General features: G+C 36.5%; 3 protein-coding genes across 4 annotated transcripts; 2 read left to right on the top strand and 1 right to left on the bottom strand.

The window, feature by feature from the left end:
- The first annotated feature begins 1,490 nt into the window (after positions 1-1,490).
- On the top strand, positions 1,491-2,775 carry LOC106389488 (extensin-2-like). The gene has a single exon (XM_022698266.2). The coding sequence runs from the start codon at positions 1,617-1,619 to the stop codon at positions 2,538-2,540; it is 924 nt and encodes a 307-aa protein (XP_022553987.2). The 5' UTR covers positions 1,491-1,616; the 3' UTR covers positions 2,541-2,775.
- Positions 2,776-5,164: 2,389 nt separating this feature from the next.
- On the top strand, positions 5,165-6,013 carry LOC106359244. The gene is made up of 2 exons (XM_013798972.2): positions 5,165-5,417; positions 5,526-6,013. Exons 1-2 carry the CDS (start codon positions 5,165-5,167, stop codon positions 6,011-6,013), a joined length of 741 nt encoding a protein of 246 aa, XP_013654426.2.
- An 8,032-nt stretch (positions 6,014-14,045) lies between these two features.
- LOC106389489 (phosphatidylinositol 4-kinase gamma 5-like) lies at positions 14,046-16,801 on the bottom strand. Of its 2 annotated transcripts, none has more exons than XM_048750810.1 (2): positions 16,541-16,801; positions 14,046-16,389 (listed from the first exon to the last, which is right to left on the bottom strand). In XM_048750810.1, the coding sequence occupies exon 2, from the start codon at positions 16,236-16,238 to the stop codon at positions 14,382-14,384; it is 1,857 nt and encodes a 618-aa protein (XP_048606767.1). In that variant the 5' UTR covers positions 16,239-16,389; positions 16,541-16,801; the 3' UTR covers positions 14,046-14,381. The 2 variants fall into 2 exon arrangements, with proteins under 2 accessions (XP_048606767.1, XP_048606768.1); XM_048750811.1 differs by having other exon boundaries at positions 16,503-16,790.
- Positions 16,802-17,242: the final 441 nt, after the last annotated feature.

Here is a 17,242-nt window from a genome sequence, read left to right as displayed (position 1 = left end):
TCACTCTACGGGTCAAAAACCCCACGCCGGTGTCCGTCTGGATATGGTAATTAAATATTTAATTTAATTAATTTATATATATATATATATATTCTAACTTTCTTAAATGTTTTTTAAGCCAAAGAGATGGGAGAACTCCCGTCTCTTTCGGAACTTTACCAGAGGACCCACAAGAACAAGGCGGGCCAATTTCTAGATGCTAGGTCCGAGCAGATCTTCAACGACTTGGTTGGTCAGGTTGAAGACCGCCAGACCCAGCTGACCCAGCAGTCCACCGACGGATTACACGTCACCTTATCCACATTTGAAGTGGATAGGATTTACGAGGAGGTAAATTTTTCTAAATTTTAAATTTTTTTATTATTCATTTAATTTAACTTTAACTTTTTACTAACAATATTTATTTTTTTGTTTTTAAGGTTGTCCCTAAGAAAAAGGGACGTACGTTGGGGACTGGTTCCGTCAATGATGTTCCGAGAGCGACATCGTCTTATGGTCAGAGAGACGGGATTATGAAGTCACTCAGCTGCGTAACGAGTTGGACTCGATGCGATCTGCGTTCACGGCTTGTATGGGTGGAGTTGAGGGCTTCTTGGACGTTGTAGCGGCCTCAAATCCGGAATGGGAGTCCTTGTTGAGGAACATGCGACGACAAAATCTCATTCTAGGCGAGTCATCCGGCACACATGACGAGGCGGATGTAGAGAGGAGGAGTGAGGAATTCTATCGGGCGATGAACGACCCTTAGTTCTTTTTTTTTCTTTTCGTTGGTTGTATTATAAATTCAAAACTTATTTATGTATAAAATATTTTCGTATTTACGTTTATTTTTCAAATTATATTTTTATAATAAATTAAATAATTTTTATTATTTTTTTTGTTCTGGAAAATAAAAATCGACTTATCGTAGATAAATTACGACTACATTACGTGGAAAGTTTACGAGGAGAATACGGGGAAAACTTTTACGTCAACACTACGAGGAAAGCTGTACGAGTATTTTACGTGGAAGAGTTTACGTGTAATTTACGAGGAATTACTTTCGAGGTATTTACGAGGAAATGAAGCGTCCTCCTTACGTGGAAAGGTTACATGGTTTTTACGATGAATACTTTTCTTCGTCTTTACGACGAAATGTGTTTTTCGCTAGTTTACGACGAATTAACGAGGAAAAATGTGTTACGACGAACTAATAACGACGAAACTTGTTTCCTTGGTAATTCCTCGTAAAATCTATTTTACGACGAACTTACTACGAATTTCGCCATCGTTAATGTTGTGTTTTCTTGTACTTATGCGCTTTAGCCATCTAAAGCTACACTGCTAAATGACGTTGAGTTTAAATTGACAACTTCAAAGTCTAACCATCCGATCTGAAAGTTATTAAAGGGTAGCTACCAAAGACTTCTTCCTGATTTTTATCTTAAACAAACTCTGAAGTTAATTTGACTTATTAAACAATTTAACCCTATAGCAATAAGAAACATTCATAACCTTCAATAAACAATCATACCAATTGCAGTGATGACTGCTATATAAACTGCTTGGTTGCTATTACAACATATTCAACAATAAGTTGGTTAGAAAGGCTTAGACAGTATAACAGTTTTGTCAACATGGCCAATCCTAATTGGCCATCTCTACTTATGTTGGTCTTGGCTTTGTTTACCATTGTTGTTCATTCAAGTGCACAATATTCTCCCCCATCACCACCACCATATGCTTATAGTTCTCCATGGCTTCCACCATATGTTTACAAGTCTCCTCCACTACCTCCATACGTATATAGCTCTCCACCGCCTCCTCCATATGTTTACAACTCGCCACCACCACCTCCATACGTCTATAGCTCTCCACCACCACCACCATATGTCTACAAGTCTCCTCCACCACCTCCATATGTCTATAGCTCTCCACCGCCACCACCATATGTCTACAAGTCTCCTCCACCACCTCCATACGTATATCCCTCTCCACCGCCTCCTCCCTATGTTTACAAGTCTCCTCCACCACCTCCATACGTCTATAGCTCTCCACCACCACCACCATATGTCTACAAGTCTCCTCCACCACCTCCATATGTCTATAGCTCTCCACCACCACCACCATATGTCTACAAGTCTCCTCCACCACCTCCATACGTCTATAGCTCTCCACCACCTCCTCCGTATGTCTACAAGTCTCCTCCACCACCTCCTTATGTCTACAGCTCTCCACCGCCTCCCCTGTATGTTTACAAGTCTCCTCCACCACCTCCTTATGTCTACAGCTCTCCACCGCCTCCCCCGTATGTTTACAAGTCTCCTCCACCACCTCCCTACGTGTATAGCTCTCCACCACCTCCACCATATGTCTACAAGTCTCCTCCACCACCTCCTTATGTCTACAGCTCCCCACCGCCTCCTCCGTATGTTTACAAGTCTCCTCCACCACCTCCGTACGTGTACAGTTCTCCTCCACCACCATCTTACATCTACAGCTCTCCACCACCTCCAAGCTATAGTTATAGCTATAGCTCACCCCCTCCACCAATATACTAACCATATATATATAATACAAAGAAGGTTTTACTAATAAATTACGACCATGGTATCCACGGTTTTACAATATTTCCCTTTCGAGACTTCAATATAGACGAAATGTACTTTCGTTTGTACTTATACTTTGTGCATTTTGATATTGGGTTGTTGCTTATGATGTTTGTTATGCCTACTAAAAGGCCAGTGTATTAATGTCTTAATTTATAGCTATTGAATAAACTCAATTACTTTTTAATGAATCGGGTAAATATATTGGTTCATAAATTTTTCAAGTTGTACAATAGAGTATATATATGAAAGTATAGCTCAATTAGCCGGCAGACCTAAGTCAAAGTTGGCCAGATCCTGGACATAAACAGGCCATTAACTATATAGAGAAAAGATCGATTAACTTACTATTGTGGCCGCGCGAGTACACCAATATATAGGAAAGTAGAACGTGTAAGATTATTCATATATATTTGCTTCTAAACGAAAAGTTGGTACAGAATTTGTTATCGTTGTGTGTAGTACATATGTTGTAAAGGTCAAATATGAAAACTGATTAATTCACATTAACAAGAATATTATAATAATAATTATTACTATTATTATTATTTTATACTAGACATAGAATCCATGCAATATCGCACGAGAACTCATTTTATATTAAAAAAATATGCTATATTTTATATAATTGGTTTTAGAGAAATACATGTGTTACAAATTATCTAGCATATATCTATATTTTGTTTATAGATTGGTTGTGATAAAAAAAAATACAAATATGTCAATACCAGTTAGTAAAGACACACATTAAAAATTTAATGCATGTTCTAAATTATTATCAGAATTTTTTTATATTAAAAAAGTATACCACTTTGTAGAAATTATACTTTTATATAAAATATTTTATTGTGCTATAAAAGAAGTTCTTGTATCATCAAAGTAAACTTAAATGAGAAGAAAATTCATATATTTTGATTTCCATAAACTTTTAAAATATATAATATAAGTAAAATGAGAATAACCACAAACCATATCAATAACAAATATTCAAAATGAAGACACATAGTTACATATATTGTTTTACTGAGAAATATGGTTGCCAAATAACTTGTTAGTAACAATATCTTATTTGTTTCAGTGATTGCTATTCCAGCCAGATTAGAACTAAAGTTATATGATTTATTTTTATAGTAAAAATAAATTCTTGACAAACAAAATTTACACTCAAAATTGACATTAGGACATTTCTCCAGCCCCACTGTCAATTTTATTTCATGTATACTATATTTGATATCATAGTTTTCTTTAAATATCATTTTATGTATTCAGAATAACTTATAATATGTTCAAGTTATTCGGTAGATAATTTATTTAAAATCTCTGAAACATCTTTGTTAACATTGTAAAGGATGATGTATATAAACTAATTTCAATTATTTTTGCATGACATTTAAATAATTTTTGTTAACATTTTTTAAAAAAATATGGAGAGGTATTAAAATAATTTTTTATATCAGATTAGGAAATTGTCTTCAGAATACATATTTTAAATGTTAAATTCATCTTTATGTTACAAAAGTCAAATATGGCAGGAGACGCTTCAATTATTGATTTTGTAAACAAATGTGGGGTCCACTGTCACTATGCACGTACAGTAACTTTACTTTTTAACTTCTATATAAACGATCGATTTCGATCATTTGTAACATATCTCATCTCTCTTCTCCCTCTTCATAATAAGTATTCTCTCTCGCATATTTATCATATATTAGTGTTATCTTCTTTCTGCAGCTATAAAATTTTGCCCTACTTAAAATTTCGCGATACAATAAAATTCCAGTTCTTTTCATAACACGTTGTCAGCACGATCGTTCTCCAATTTGATAAAATTTATTTGTATCATTTATACCCTGCTATAATGGTCGGTATACCGCCTCTACTATTATTTATATCATGTTATAATGGTCGGAATACCGCCTGTATTATTTATTAGTAATTTAATTAATTTATTTGTCGGCCGAGCCGCCTTATATTCTATTTATTGTTAATTACTCGGCCGAGCCGCCGTATAATTTATTTATTACTCTGCATTGATCGGCTGAGCCGTCGCATGATTTGTTGTCATAACATAAATATTCCATTGCCATAATTTTATACTTTTATTAATTTTTATGAAATTGTATAAATTTGATTGACTGTTTAATACGATATTTACAGACTGATTTTTGGTGCACTCGATTTAACCCCAACGGTCACAAAGAAAAATTTCAAAAAATTTCCCCTTTTCAAACAGCTATGAATAGTGTTTTTCATCTATAAATACACTCATACTTCACTCATTTACTTCATCCAAAACATTTCATCTTCTCTCAAATATTTTCAAATCACTGTATTCCGGTTTTTCATTGCAAGAAAGATGATTCGCATATTTTTGGTCTTATGTGCAATTTTTATTTTTGTTTCTATGTACGGTCTTTTTATTGGAGAATTTGCTCCTGGAGAATTTACGCTTAATGTTGGTTTACTTTTCTATGTGTTGTTTCTCCTTGTAATTGTGTGTATTATTAATATAAATGGTTCGTTTTAAAATTATGAAATTCTAATAAAATATATTACTTTGTGTATTAGAAATACAAATGGAAAACGTGGAGAAGCTCCAATTTCCCGCTTTAGATATCACCGGTACCAACTACATTTCATGGGTTACAAATGTTGAACTTCATCTTGAATCTCTTAGTCTATCCCAGACCATTAAAGAGAATAATACTTCAACGCCTCAAGAAAAGGCTAAATCGGTGATCTTCCTTAGAAGACACCTTGATGAAAGTATTATTTATGACTATGCCAACATGAGAGACCCTAAAGAGCTATGGAAGTCTCTGAAAGATCGTTTTGATCATCAGAAAGACATAACACTTCCACTTGCTCGGGATGAATGACAGAGTCTGAGATTCCAAGATTTCGACAAAGTGATGAATTACAATTCTGTTGTGTTAGGAATTGTGGCCGAATTGAGATACTGTGGTGAAACGATCACCGAATCTCAAATGCTTGAGAAGACATACACCACATTCCACAAGAGCCACATCACCCTTCAACAACAGTACAGGTTGCGGGGATATACCAAATTTTCGGAATTGATTGTAGCGCTTCTCATAGCAGAAAAGAACAACGAGTTAATGATCAAGAATCACATGACTCGTCCAACTGGTTCTAAACCGTTTCCTGAAGCAAACACATTAGATGCGAAGAAACCACTCAAGGAAAATAATACCTTTCGGGGTCGCGGTCGTCAAAACTACCGTGGACGACGACGAAAGTACAATCCACAAGATAGGAAGTCATTCCAGTGGGTCCGCTCTGAGCAAACCCCTAAGGGAAAAGAGCACCAAGGAAATACCTCCCAGAAGCGAGAAGAGGCTTGTTTCAGATGCGGTACTAAGGGACATTGGTCTCATTTATGTCGTACCCCTGCACACCTTTGATGTTAGGAGTTTTCAAGGCTCCTAAGACAAATGATGTAGTATAAAAGATTGTCGAACCAATTCTAAGGGTTTCAAAGCACCGAGAATGCAAGTACGTACTTAATCTAAGTGCAACCGATAATTTGGATGGTTTTAAACTACTACTAATAATAGAATGCAATAACAGAACAATAAAACAATAAAAGAAGTGACTTTCTTTGGTTATGATAAAAGAGAACTCATGGGGATAGGAATTAGACCTTGGGTGATCAAGTTTCGAACTAAGGATGGCAAATGATCAATCAAACTATCAACCTTAAGCTTAGACACAATCTTAAACAAACTCTACGTCTAGATGAATGTTCATTTACTAACATATTTCAAACATCAAATGTCTTTGGTTGAATAATATGAAAGCAATCATTACTAACAAGTCTATTGGCTATCTTAACACCTTTAACAACAAATGTCTTTGGTAAAGTATGTTAAAAGCTTAGGAGAGTTGTCTCAGACATTTCATCAAACGCGTTGTGGGTGGGAAATGCTTAAAGATCAACTTTTGAGAGGCCAACTCAGAAGATGCATTATGAATACTCTACTAGGAAGAATAAGAAGGATCTACACTATAACATCCTAGATCTAGCCTGATCACCCTTAATCTCCCTAACCCATGAATGCAAGAGTGGATTACTCACTACTCTTCATGATTCCTCTTAAACTCATATTGGATTTCAGATTAATCATGTAGAGAAATATAGATAATAGATTAGAAGTCAACAGGATAATATATGATCAAATGAATCAAAGAGATGAACTTTTCAAGAGGTTTTTGGTGGTTTTCTCAAAGATCAAAGATAATCTCCTCCTTTTGCTTACAAAAGGTACTTAAACTTAGGTTTAGAAAGTGTAAAATGTCAAGACAAATGACCAAAAGGTCCCTGGAAAATCATAAGTTTCGACTGAGTAAATGACGCGCAGAGACTTCGTGGTGTCGCTCCGGGAAGTCGCTCTGGCTTGGGAGCGACCTCAGGTGGTCGCTCTGAGAGGTCGCTCCAGGCCTATTTTTTTTTGCCTCCAAAGCGATGAAAAGGCGAGTGATGTAGGTGGGTCGCTCTGGAGGTCGCTCTGGGTTAGGAGCGACCTCAGGAGGTCGCTCTGAGAGGTCGCTCCAGGATGGATATGCCTCTAGTAAATTGATCATAACTCCTTCATTACATCTCCAAATGACTTGAAACCACTTCCACTAGAAAGCTAACTCAATTTTCTGTGTTTCCACAAAATCTTAGCAACATAAGATTTCTCTAAGGCCTCCATCCATGCTCATCTTTCACCCCTTTTTGGATCACAATGCTCCCAAACATCTCAAATCACTCCATGGCACACTCCAACACTTAATAAGGACAATGAATGCAATATGGACTCTAAAGCTGCCTAATTCTTAATCTATATGATCAAAATGTACAAGAATTAATGGCTAAAATCATGTAATTATACATGATATCAACCTTTGCGCTCTATACAAGGAGTCCGTCAAAGGGAAAGAAAAAGAAGTAAACTTTGCGGAACACTCTGAGGGTACAACGCACCTCGATGCGTCTGACTTTGTGAATGATTTCGAGGAGACCGCTATCACGGAAGCTTAAGTGCCCATCATGTGACTCTTGAAATTCCACAATTATACCATAAATAATTGTTGTTTGTGGAAGATTAATGTATAATTATTGTGTGCTTTTCACCTTCTTATGTATAATTATTGTGTGTTTAATGTTTCCTAATGATGTATAATATTTTATGAATAATATTATCTTATGTTAATTCTTTTTGTTTGTCTTAGAAATGGACATTACAAATGGAACATCAACCAAGATCAATACTAAAGATATTTGTATACCAGATAGTGGAACAATGCACACTATTCTGAAACACACAAAATATTTTTCTGAATTAAAATCGACAAATATCACTGTTAACACAATATCGGGTCATGCAGACTTGATTGAATGGATTAGTAAAGCCCATTTCACATTACCCAATGGGACAAAATTCTCGATAAATATTGCACTATTTTCTACAATTTCTAAAAGGAATTTGTTGAGTTTTAAAGACATATTTCTTCAAGGATTTGATACTCAGACTGCAACTGAGGATGGAAAGAAGTATATGTATATTACTCTTGAGAAATCGGGAAAACAAAAGGTATTGGAAAAATTACCAAAACTCTCTTCTGGTCTGCATCATACATATATAAGTACCATTGAATCACATTTGGTGATTAAGGAAAATTCTGGTGATTTTACACTATGGCATGATCGTCTTGGTCATCCAGGCACTACAATGATGCGAAAAATCAACGAGAACTCACATGGTCATTCACTGAAACCCCAAGAAGTTTATCAGGGGAGTAAAATGACATGTATTGCGTGTTCTCTTGGAAAGTTGATTATAAGACCATCGCCAACCAAAATAGAGAAAGAGTTACCAAAGTTCCTTGAATGAATTCAAGGCGATATTTGTGGACCTATACATCCACCTTGTGGACCATTCTATTATTTTATGGTAATGATCGACGCGTCGAGTAGATGGTCACATGTTTGTCTATTGTCCTCTCGAAATTTGGCATTTGCGAGATTTTTATCTCAGATAATCAAACTAAGAGCTCAGTTTCCTGATTATCCGATAAAGAGAGTTAGACTGGACAACGCTGGTGAATTTACCGCTCAAGCATTCAATGATTATTGTATGGTAACTGGAATTGATGTTGAACACCATGTCGCTCATGTTCATACACAAAATGGTTTGGCTGAATCATTAATTAAACGTCTGCAACTGATTGCGAGACCATTGATCATGAAGTCTAAACTCCCAACTTCCGTGTGGGGACATGCTATTTTGCATGCAGAAGCACTGATTCGGGTGAGACCAAGTGCATATCACAAATACTCCCCAATACAGTTAGCATTTGGACGAGAACCAAATATTTCTCATTTAAGAATTTTTGGTTGTGCTGTATATGTGTCAATTGTACCTCCCCAACGTACAAAGATGGGATCCCAAAGGAGGTTAGGGATATATGTTAGTTGTGACTCTCCATCAATTATACGATACCTAGAACCGCAAACTGGTGACGTATTTATGGCCCGTTTTGCTCATTGCCACTTTGATGAAAAAGTATTCCCAGTTCTAGGGAGAGAAAATAAACAAGTAGGAAAGGATATCAAATGGTGTGTACCATCTTTGCTACACCTTGATCCCCCTACAAAACAGTCGGAATTAGAGGTCCGTCGAATTATGCATTTACAAAGCATCGCAAATCAACTACCCGATGCTTTTGCAGACACCAAATTGGTTACAAAATCACATATACCGGCTACAAATGCTCCTGCTCGTGCAGAAATGCCACATGAACGTGGAGTAGAAGATAATACACGAGAGTCTAAAATACGCTTGAAGCGTGGTAGACCTATTGGTTCTAAGGATAAGAATCCTAGAAAATGAAAGGATGCAGAGAAACAAAATCTTTCCAATATAGCAGAAAAGTTGGAAGAGATTAACAATGAGGTCGATGAAAATGTTGAACATCATGACTCTGAAGAAATTCATGAGATTTCTATAAATTACATTCATAACAGAAAAATATAGAATCGAAACAAAGTGAATGGTGTTGATGATTCTTTCTCATACTTTGTTTCGAATGAAATAGATGAAGAGAGTGATGACCCTGAACCATAACTATATCGGAATGTCAAAAGAGACATGATTGGATAAAATGGAAAGATGCAATACAAGTTGAACTTGATTCACTTAACAAACGAGAGGTATTTGGTCCTATTATAGTCACACCTGAAGCTGTGAAACCAGTTGGGTACAAATGGGTTTTCGTTCGGAAACGAAATGAGAAAAACGAGGTTTTGAGATATAAGGCTCGTCTCGTAGCTCAAGGCTTTTCTCAAAGACCTGGGATCGATTATGAAGAAACAAATTCTCCTGTTATGGATGCAATCACATTTAGATTTTTGATGAGTCTTGCGGCTAATCAAAATCTAGAGATGCGTCTAATGGATGTTGTTACTGCATACTTATATGGATCTTTGGACACTGATATTTATATCAGAATCCCTGAGGGATTTAAAATGCTAGAACCACTAAGTTCTAAACCTAAAGAGTTATGTGCAATAAAATTGTAAAGATCATTATACGGTTTAAAACAGTCAGGACGCATGTGGTATAATCGTCTCAGTGAACATCAAACTAAAGAAGGATATGTAAACAGTCCTATATGCCCATGTGTTTTCATCAAGAAAACATCATCTGGATTTGTTATCATTGCCGTATATGTTGATGACCTAAATATTATTGGGACTAAAGTCGAAATACAAAAGGCATCTGATTATTTAAAAGGAGAATTTGAGATGAAAGATCTCGGACAAACAAAGTATTGTCTTGGCCTACAAAATAGAACATTCACAAAATGGTATATTTGTGCATCAATTCACATACCCTAAAAGAGTGTTGAAACGATTTAACATGGATAAATCAACTCCTCTTAGCACCCCGATGGTCGTTCGGTCATTTAATATTGAAAGTGATCCATTTCGACCACCTGAGGAGAAAGAAGAGATACTTGGTCCAGAAGTACCATATCTAAGTGCAATTGGAGCGCTGATGTACCTTGCAAATTGTACACGGCCTGATATTTCATTTTCTGTGAATCTTTTGGCAAAATTCAGCTCATCTCCAACTCGAAGATATTGAAATGGAATTAAACATGTTTTTCGTTACCTCCAAGGGACCATTGATTTAGGCTTGTTTTATCCTAAAAGTTCAAAAGATCAAAGGGTTGGTTTTGCAGATGCAGGATATCTTTCAGATCCACACAAAGCCCGATCGCAAACAGAATACGTTTTCACTATCAGAGGCACTGCTATATCTTGGCGTTCTCAGAAACAAAACGCTCGTGGCTACTTCTTCAAATCATGCTGAGATCATTGCACTCCATGAAGCGAGTAGAGAATTTGTATGGCTAAGATCAATAAGCCGACACATCTGGTCGAGCAGTGGGATTGACAAAAATATAGATCCAACTATTCTATATGAAGATAACGCGGCATGTGTTGATCAAACGAAGGAAGGATATATCAAAAGCGATAGGACAAAACATATACATCCGAAGTTCTTCTCATATACTCAAGAGCTCGAGAAAAAGAAAGAAATCGAAGTAAGATATGTCCAATCATGCGACATATCTTCACAAAATCACTTCCGACTTTGGTATTCAGAAAACATGTCCATAACATTGGAATGCGCCCTCAGAAAAATCTACAACTGCTCATTCGAGGGGAAGTTTACGTAGTTGTACTCTTTTTACCTTACTATGGTTTTTCTCATTGGGTTTTCTTGGAAAGGTTTTTAACGAGGCAACATAGACGTTAAGCAAAAGACGATAGTGACACTGGTCCCCAAGGGGGAGTGTTACAAAAGTAAAATATGGTAGGAGACGCCTCAATTGTTGATTTTGTAAACAAATGTGGGGCCCACTGTCACTATGCATGCACGGTAACTTTACTTTTTAACTTCTATATAAACGATCGATTTCGATCATTTGTAACACACATCTCATATCTCTTCTCCCTCTTCATAATAAGTATTTTGTCTCGCATATTTATCATATATTGGTGTACGGGTATAAAATTTTGCCCTACTTATTAAAATTTCGCGATACAATAAAATTCTGGTTCTTTTCATAACACTTTATGTGCTTCTAATACGTTTCCAACAATACATATTTAAAAACACGTTGGAAGCTTACGCTTCTGTTTAGAAATCACGCCTCCATTTTAAAAACTTAGTTTCATGAATAAGTATAAAATAAATTGTATTATTATTTTTTATAAAATCTAAAACTAATAGTATTAAAATAAAGGAAATACAAAATATGCAAATATCAAAACTACTACTAAAATTATCTTTGTGCATAATAATTTTTATAAGAGATTAGCGCATATATATACAAATATATTGTGACAGATATTTATGAACTATTAAAAATAATTAGTTTGATAATATTTTAATAAGCTTAATCTGTTAATAATTTTATAATTAAATATGAAATCAACTAAATGAAAAATTATTGAAAATGAATGTGATTTTTTTTATTTCAAATCACATTTTTAGTCATAAGTTTTATAAAATAATTTTTTATGTTATATATATATATATATATATATACATATGGATATACGTTTCCAATATGTACTCGCTTCATAATTTTTAAAAAAATCTTGATTCTACGTTGCCACACGATTCCATTTCCGCATAACCGATTCCGTTTCCATGTAACATAGGTCGATACGAGGAAACAACAATTGGAGGGAATAATATATCAGATGTAAGAACTGGAAATTTCAATTTATAAATCTTTTCTAAAAGGTATCTTTGAAAACTCCAATTCCCGATAGGCAAAAACACGTCCTTTGCTTCAATAAATGATGACATCATATTTTTACAATCTTAGAAAATTATTTGCATTATGAGTGAGAAGACACATTATTTTAGAATGTAAAGACACATTCTAATGATCTTAAAACATATCTATATACATTTTCACAATTTTTTCATAAGACACATACATACTTATAGAAATACATATCACTTCATAATTTGACAAAAAAGTTAAACCAGTTTTATTTTTACAATGGAAAGACATAACTATTTACACTAACTAATAAACAACTCTTGAAAGTTGAAACAAATGATTGTACAAAGACATTTTTGGGATATTTTACAACTTTTGAAAACTAATTTATCATTTATGATGAAAAGACACAACTCTTAAATTTAATATTTTTTAGAGTTAATGTCTTAAAACACAACATATCACCTTAATTGAATAGATTATTTATAGATTTTAAAAATCTATCTGAATAGTCACAACTCTTCAATTTAAACAGTCATATCATTTTCATTCAAATGTAGTTATTTTGAAAAGATACTTATAAGAATAATTGTGTTCACCTTATAAAAATAGTTACAACTTATCAAATTTTTCTTTTATAAAAGCAAATCATGACACAACATAACCAATTACACTAACAAAATACACATCTCTTAAAACAAAGAATTGTACAAAGACATTTTGAGTATTTAACATCATAAAAAAAACAAATATTATTTTAAATGAAAAGACACAATTCTTAATGTTAATGATTTTTTGTTAACATTTAAAAAAGACACTTCCTTTTGACAACTTTTTAAAAAGACACAACCTTTTAACATAATTTAGATTCACAACATTTGGAATTAATTGAAATTGCTATTATTTGTAGATTAACGTCGCAAAACTTTATATTTTGATGGACATATGTATATATATATAGTTTCATTATTATTCAAAACATGAGGACGAAACAGATCTTCATCTTTGCAATATGTACTTCTTTTGTCAGCCTTTGTAATATGTACATATGCAGAGAAAGAATCAAGAGTAAGAAGCAACAACATTGTGTCATGAAAAGAAACATATGTTGTTAGGGTCACTGCCACGAGACTACTGTTGTGTTCTTTTCTTCCCCTATAATGCTTTTTTGGAATAAAATGTGTCTTATCTTCATAATTAAATGAAACTTGAACTCATCATCATGATCAAAGCCTGACCTTGTAGACTCATTTAGCCTCTACACAGACCACTTGAACATCACTAGACTTTCCGCCTCTCCTTAAGCAAAATGAAAGGCATGCCTCTCTACTACCATCATTGAACTTACGTCCTATTCAGACAAAGGGACTAATGCCCATAGCAAAGTGATCAAATCTAAACTAGCTCTATACTTGGCAACTGAATCTTTTCAAACACCATTCAAGATTCTAATGACAATAATCTCCGTTTTGATGGGCGGTCGTAACAGACTAACAGGCAGCTAGATGAGCTATGCTCGCTTAGATTAAAAAAAAACATGAGGTTGAATAGAAGCAAACACTGACGTTTTGGCAAGAGCAGTTGAAGGAATATGTGCAAAATGAAGATGATCAAGTTCACAAAAAAAAGTAGACGATGATATGAAACAAAGCTCTCTATTATCCCATTTATTTTTCTAATCTACAAAGTGACTTATAAAACATAAGAGGGCTATACATGGCTTTGAACTAGACAGCATAAACCAACAAGATCCTAGAGGTTTACGAAGTTAAAAAAAAATGCAAAGAGAATTAAACTCTCTCCATCTCTCGAGTCTCCTCCACACTAAAAGCTGAATCAACGAATATTTACACTAAATCCATACCACTCATCATCCCTTCTTGCCCATCTTTTTCCACCAAGTCCAGTCTCAGGCAAAAGCCCTTAGAAACAAAGACTACACGATCCTTTATTCTTCTTCTTCAGTCTCTGACATCCTCAAAACTGGCAAGAAGTTCCCAGCCTCTGCCTCAGATTCTGTCCTAAAGTTATCGCCTTACGCTTAGCAAAAGCTGGATAAAGCAGCTCCTGATACTTCTCCAGGAACATAGTCCACTCCTCTTCACTCATATCCGCCAGATTCACAAAGCTTGTACTTGCTGGGATCTGCTCTTCTGCACTCCTGTGTGCAGACGACGCATATGCGCTCTCTGCTCTCACTCCTGGATGTTTCTGATACTTTTGGCTCTTCTCACCAAGAAAAGTGGTTTTCAGAGACATTGAAAGCTTTGTAATCGCCTGCACTTTCCCTTCCTTCTCCTTGATGTCTTCTTCTTCTTCCTCTTCATCATCTTCTTCCTCTGTTGTTTCTTCCACCTTTGGAAGATGACTACGAGTGAACCCTAGTGTAAATGCTTCCTCACAGTCCAAATCAAACTGGAACTCAACCTCACCACCCAAGTCTGATCTTGGTGACTCAGCTTCCTTCTCTCCTATCAAACTCCTAGCCTCAAGACAAACCACTTCAATCTCACTCGGCTCCTCGTCTCCAGGACGAACCTCTCTCGTCATCATCTCACCAATCTCAGCCAAACACAACCCATACGCAGCAGCTTCCTTGAGCAAAACAGTACAGAGAACCAAAACACGGAGACTCGCCTCACGTACCATAGGAAGCTCCCTTCTCAGCATCTCACAATCCTCAAAAGGATCAAGACTCGCTATGTACTTCAGCTCCTCTTCAGAGAACGGTATCGACGCCTGAGGCCAATGAATCCACTCGAAGTAAGGATCCTCCAGAGTCTCCGGCAAGGAGAGACCGTGATCAATCGGAATCAGCTCCACTTGTCCAAACATCCCAACTCCGTCCAGCTTCCTAACCAGAAGGTTCCCTGAGTGCCTATCAGTATTCAAGATTCTGATATCAAGAATCCCTACACGGTGCACGGATGAAACAGGGAAGCTAGACGTTCCGTGCTCGCTAGCGTCATAATCATGAGCTATGAACTGCTGCAAGGAAGCAATCTTGCTCACCAACATCTTCTCCATACGCTTGCTCCCACCCTTCACACCATTATTGACATTGAATATGGAATGAGAGATCTTCACGAGAGCAGTGGGAGGAACCTTTGCAAAACCGTCCTTGTCAAGGAGATAAGCCGCCACTTCTCTGTAACCCGTTTCCCCAACGCGCACGGAGCGTTTCAAACCAGGCTGTCCAAGCGCCTTGCCGACAAAGCCTTTAGGGTTGTTAGGAGCAAAAGGCTCCTCATCAGTTGGTTTCACAATCGCAACGCTCTCTCCACGAACGTTCTTGAAGAAGTAAACACCTCCAAGGCCGCTATGTACAGAAACTGGTTCAACATCCCTCTTCAAGGCCTTTGTGATATCCTTAACGACTTGCCTCAAACAAACCGAGTTCCCAAGAATCTCTATAGAACCGCTCTCATCTCTATGCTGCTGAACATCACCACCACGCCTCATTGGTGAAAGACATGGAGTCGACGAGCTTCTATGAAAACTGTTCCTAGTTAGTAGCAGAGGAGAATCACTCCTCACAGCAGTTAGATCGTTCTTAAGCACCAAATCCCCAAAGGTCAAGGAGCTTTCATCCGTAGGGAAATGAAGAGCAACCTGTAACTTCCTTTTCACTGTGTGAGCGTTGTCGCTGCGATCCAGATCCAACCCCAGCACACAACCAGTGTCCGTCTGTACAAAAACACGCCTACGGCCCACCACAGGAGAGTTGATTCCTAATCCCACCTTGTTAAACTCATGAAACTCCCCGGTCAAGGGACTCTTCAGAACCGAAACTGCCATTTGTGTTTGGATAGGACTGTCTAGCTTACGTGACATGAGCGTGGGGGAAGAATCAAAAGCTAAAGAGCAAGTCACAAAAGATAGCTCCTTTCTTCCTCGGCTAGATCCAATCAAACGGAAGAATGAATCAAACTCCACAACGAGCTTCCGTAGTTAAACCCTAAGATGACATTAAACAACAACGAATCTGCAAGTAAACAAAATAAAAATCAAAACTTTAAGCTTAATCTCAGCATAGATCTCCAAAAGCAACAACATACATGAACAGAGCTATCTATTAAACTTTTCTCAGATTCATACTTAAAAACGCAAGCTTCATAAGACAAAGACTCTCTCACCAGGCTCGACGGAGAAGAGAAAATGACGCGCCGGCGAGGGGGAAATGAGCTTAGATGAAACAGCCAACGGAGGAGGAAGAGATCGAAAACGAATACAGTAACAAAATCAACTCGGTCCGAGTCGACTCAGGCAGGTCTCTCTCGCTTGAAGCTGTTCTTTCTCTGTTCCTCTCTCTCTCTCTCTCTCTCTGGTCACTCGCATTTAACCTCTCCCCACAGCTTAACCCAAGCGTTAAAAACTAACCATGGTTAAATGGCCTTAAAGGCCCCAGGAGAATATATATAAGAAAATTTAAAAGATCACAGCCGTTGATCGACTGAGAATAATGTTGGCGAGACGAGGAACGTACGATGGGAGACACCGGCCTTGGAAGGGACTAAGAAACAGAAGATGATGACGTGGACATTAAAGATTTGAGCTTTGACGTGGCTGGGTCAAACTTGATTTACCCCTCAGGAGGACCAGTTTTATTTTGCTAAATTTGGAGTTTTTCTTTTTTTTGTCATAAAGACAAGTGTGTGATCGATACCGACATCTCTAAATTGCATTTGACGTATTCTCCAAGTGATTTTGACGATCTTAACGCAGTATCGTCGGGATAGTTTAGAACAAGATCATAATCTTTGGTCACTTTAAAGTTAGAAACACAATGATCTAATACTTCATGATTAGAGATTAGACAACTGTATTATTCTAATTAT

Source organism: Brassica napus, chromosome C3 (assembly GCF_020379485.1).
Source record: "Brassica napus cultivar Da-Ae chromosome C3, Da-Ae, whole genome shotgun sequence".
NCBI classification, from domain to species: Eukaryota; Viridiplantae; Streptophyta; class Magnoliopsida; order Brassicales; family Brassicaceae; genus Brassica; species Brassica napus.
This window is presented reverse-complemented; position numbering and strand designations above follow the sequence as displayed.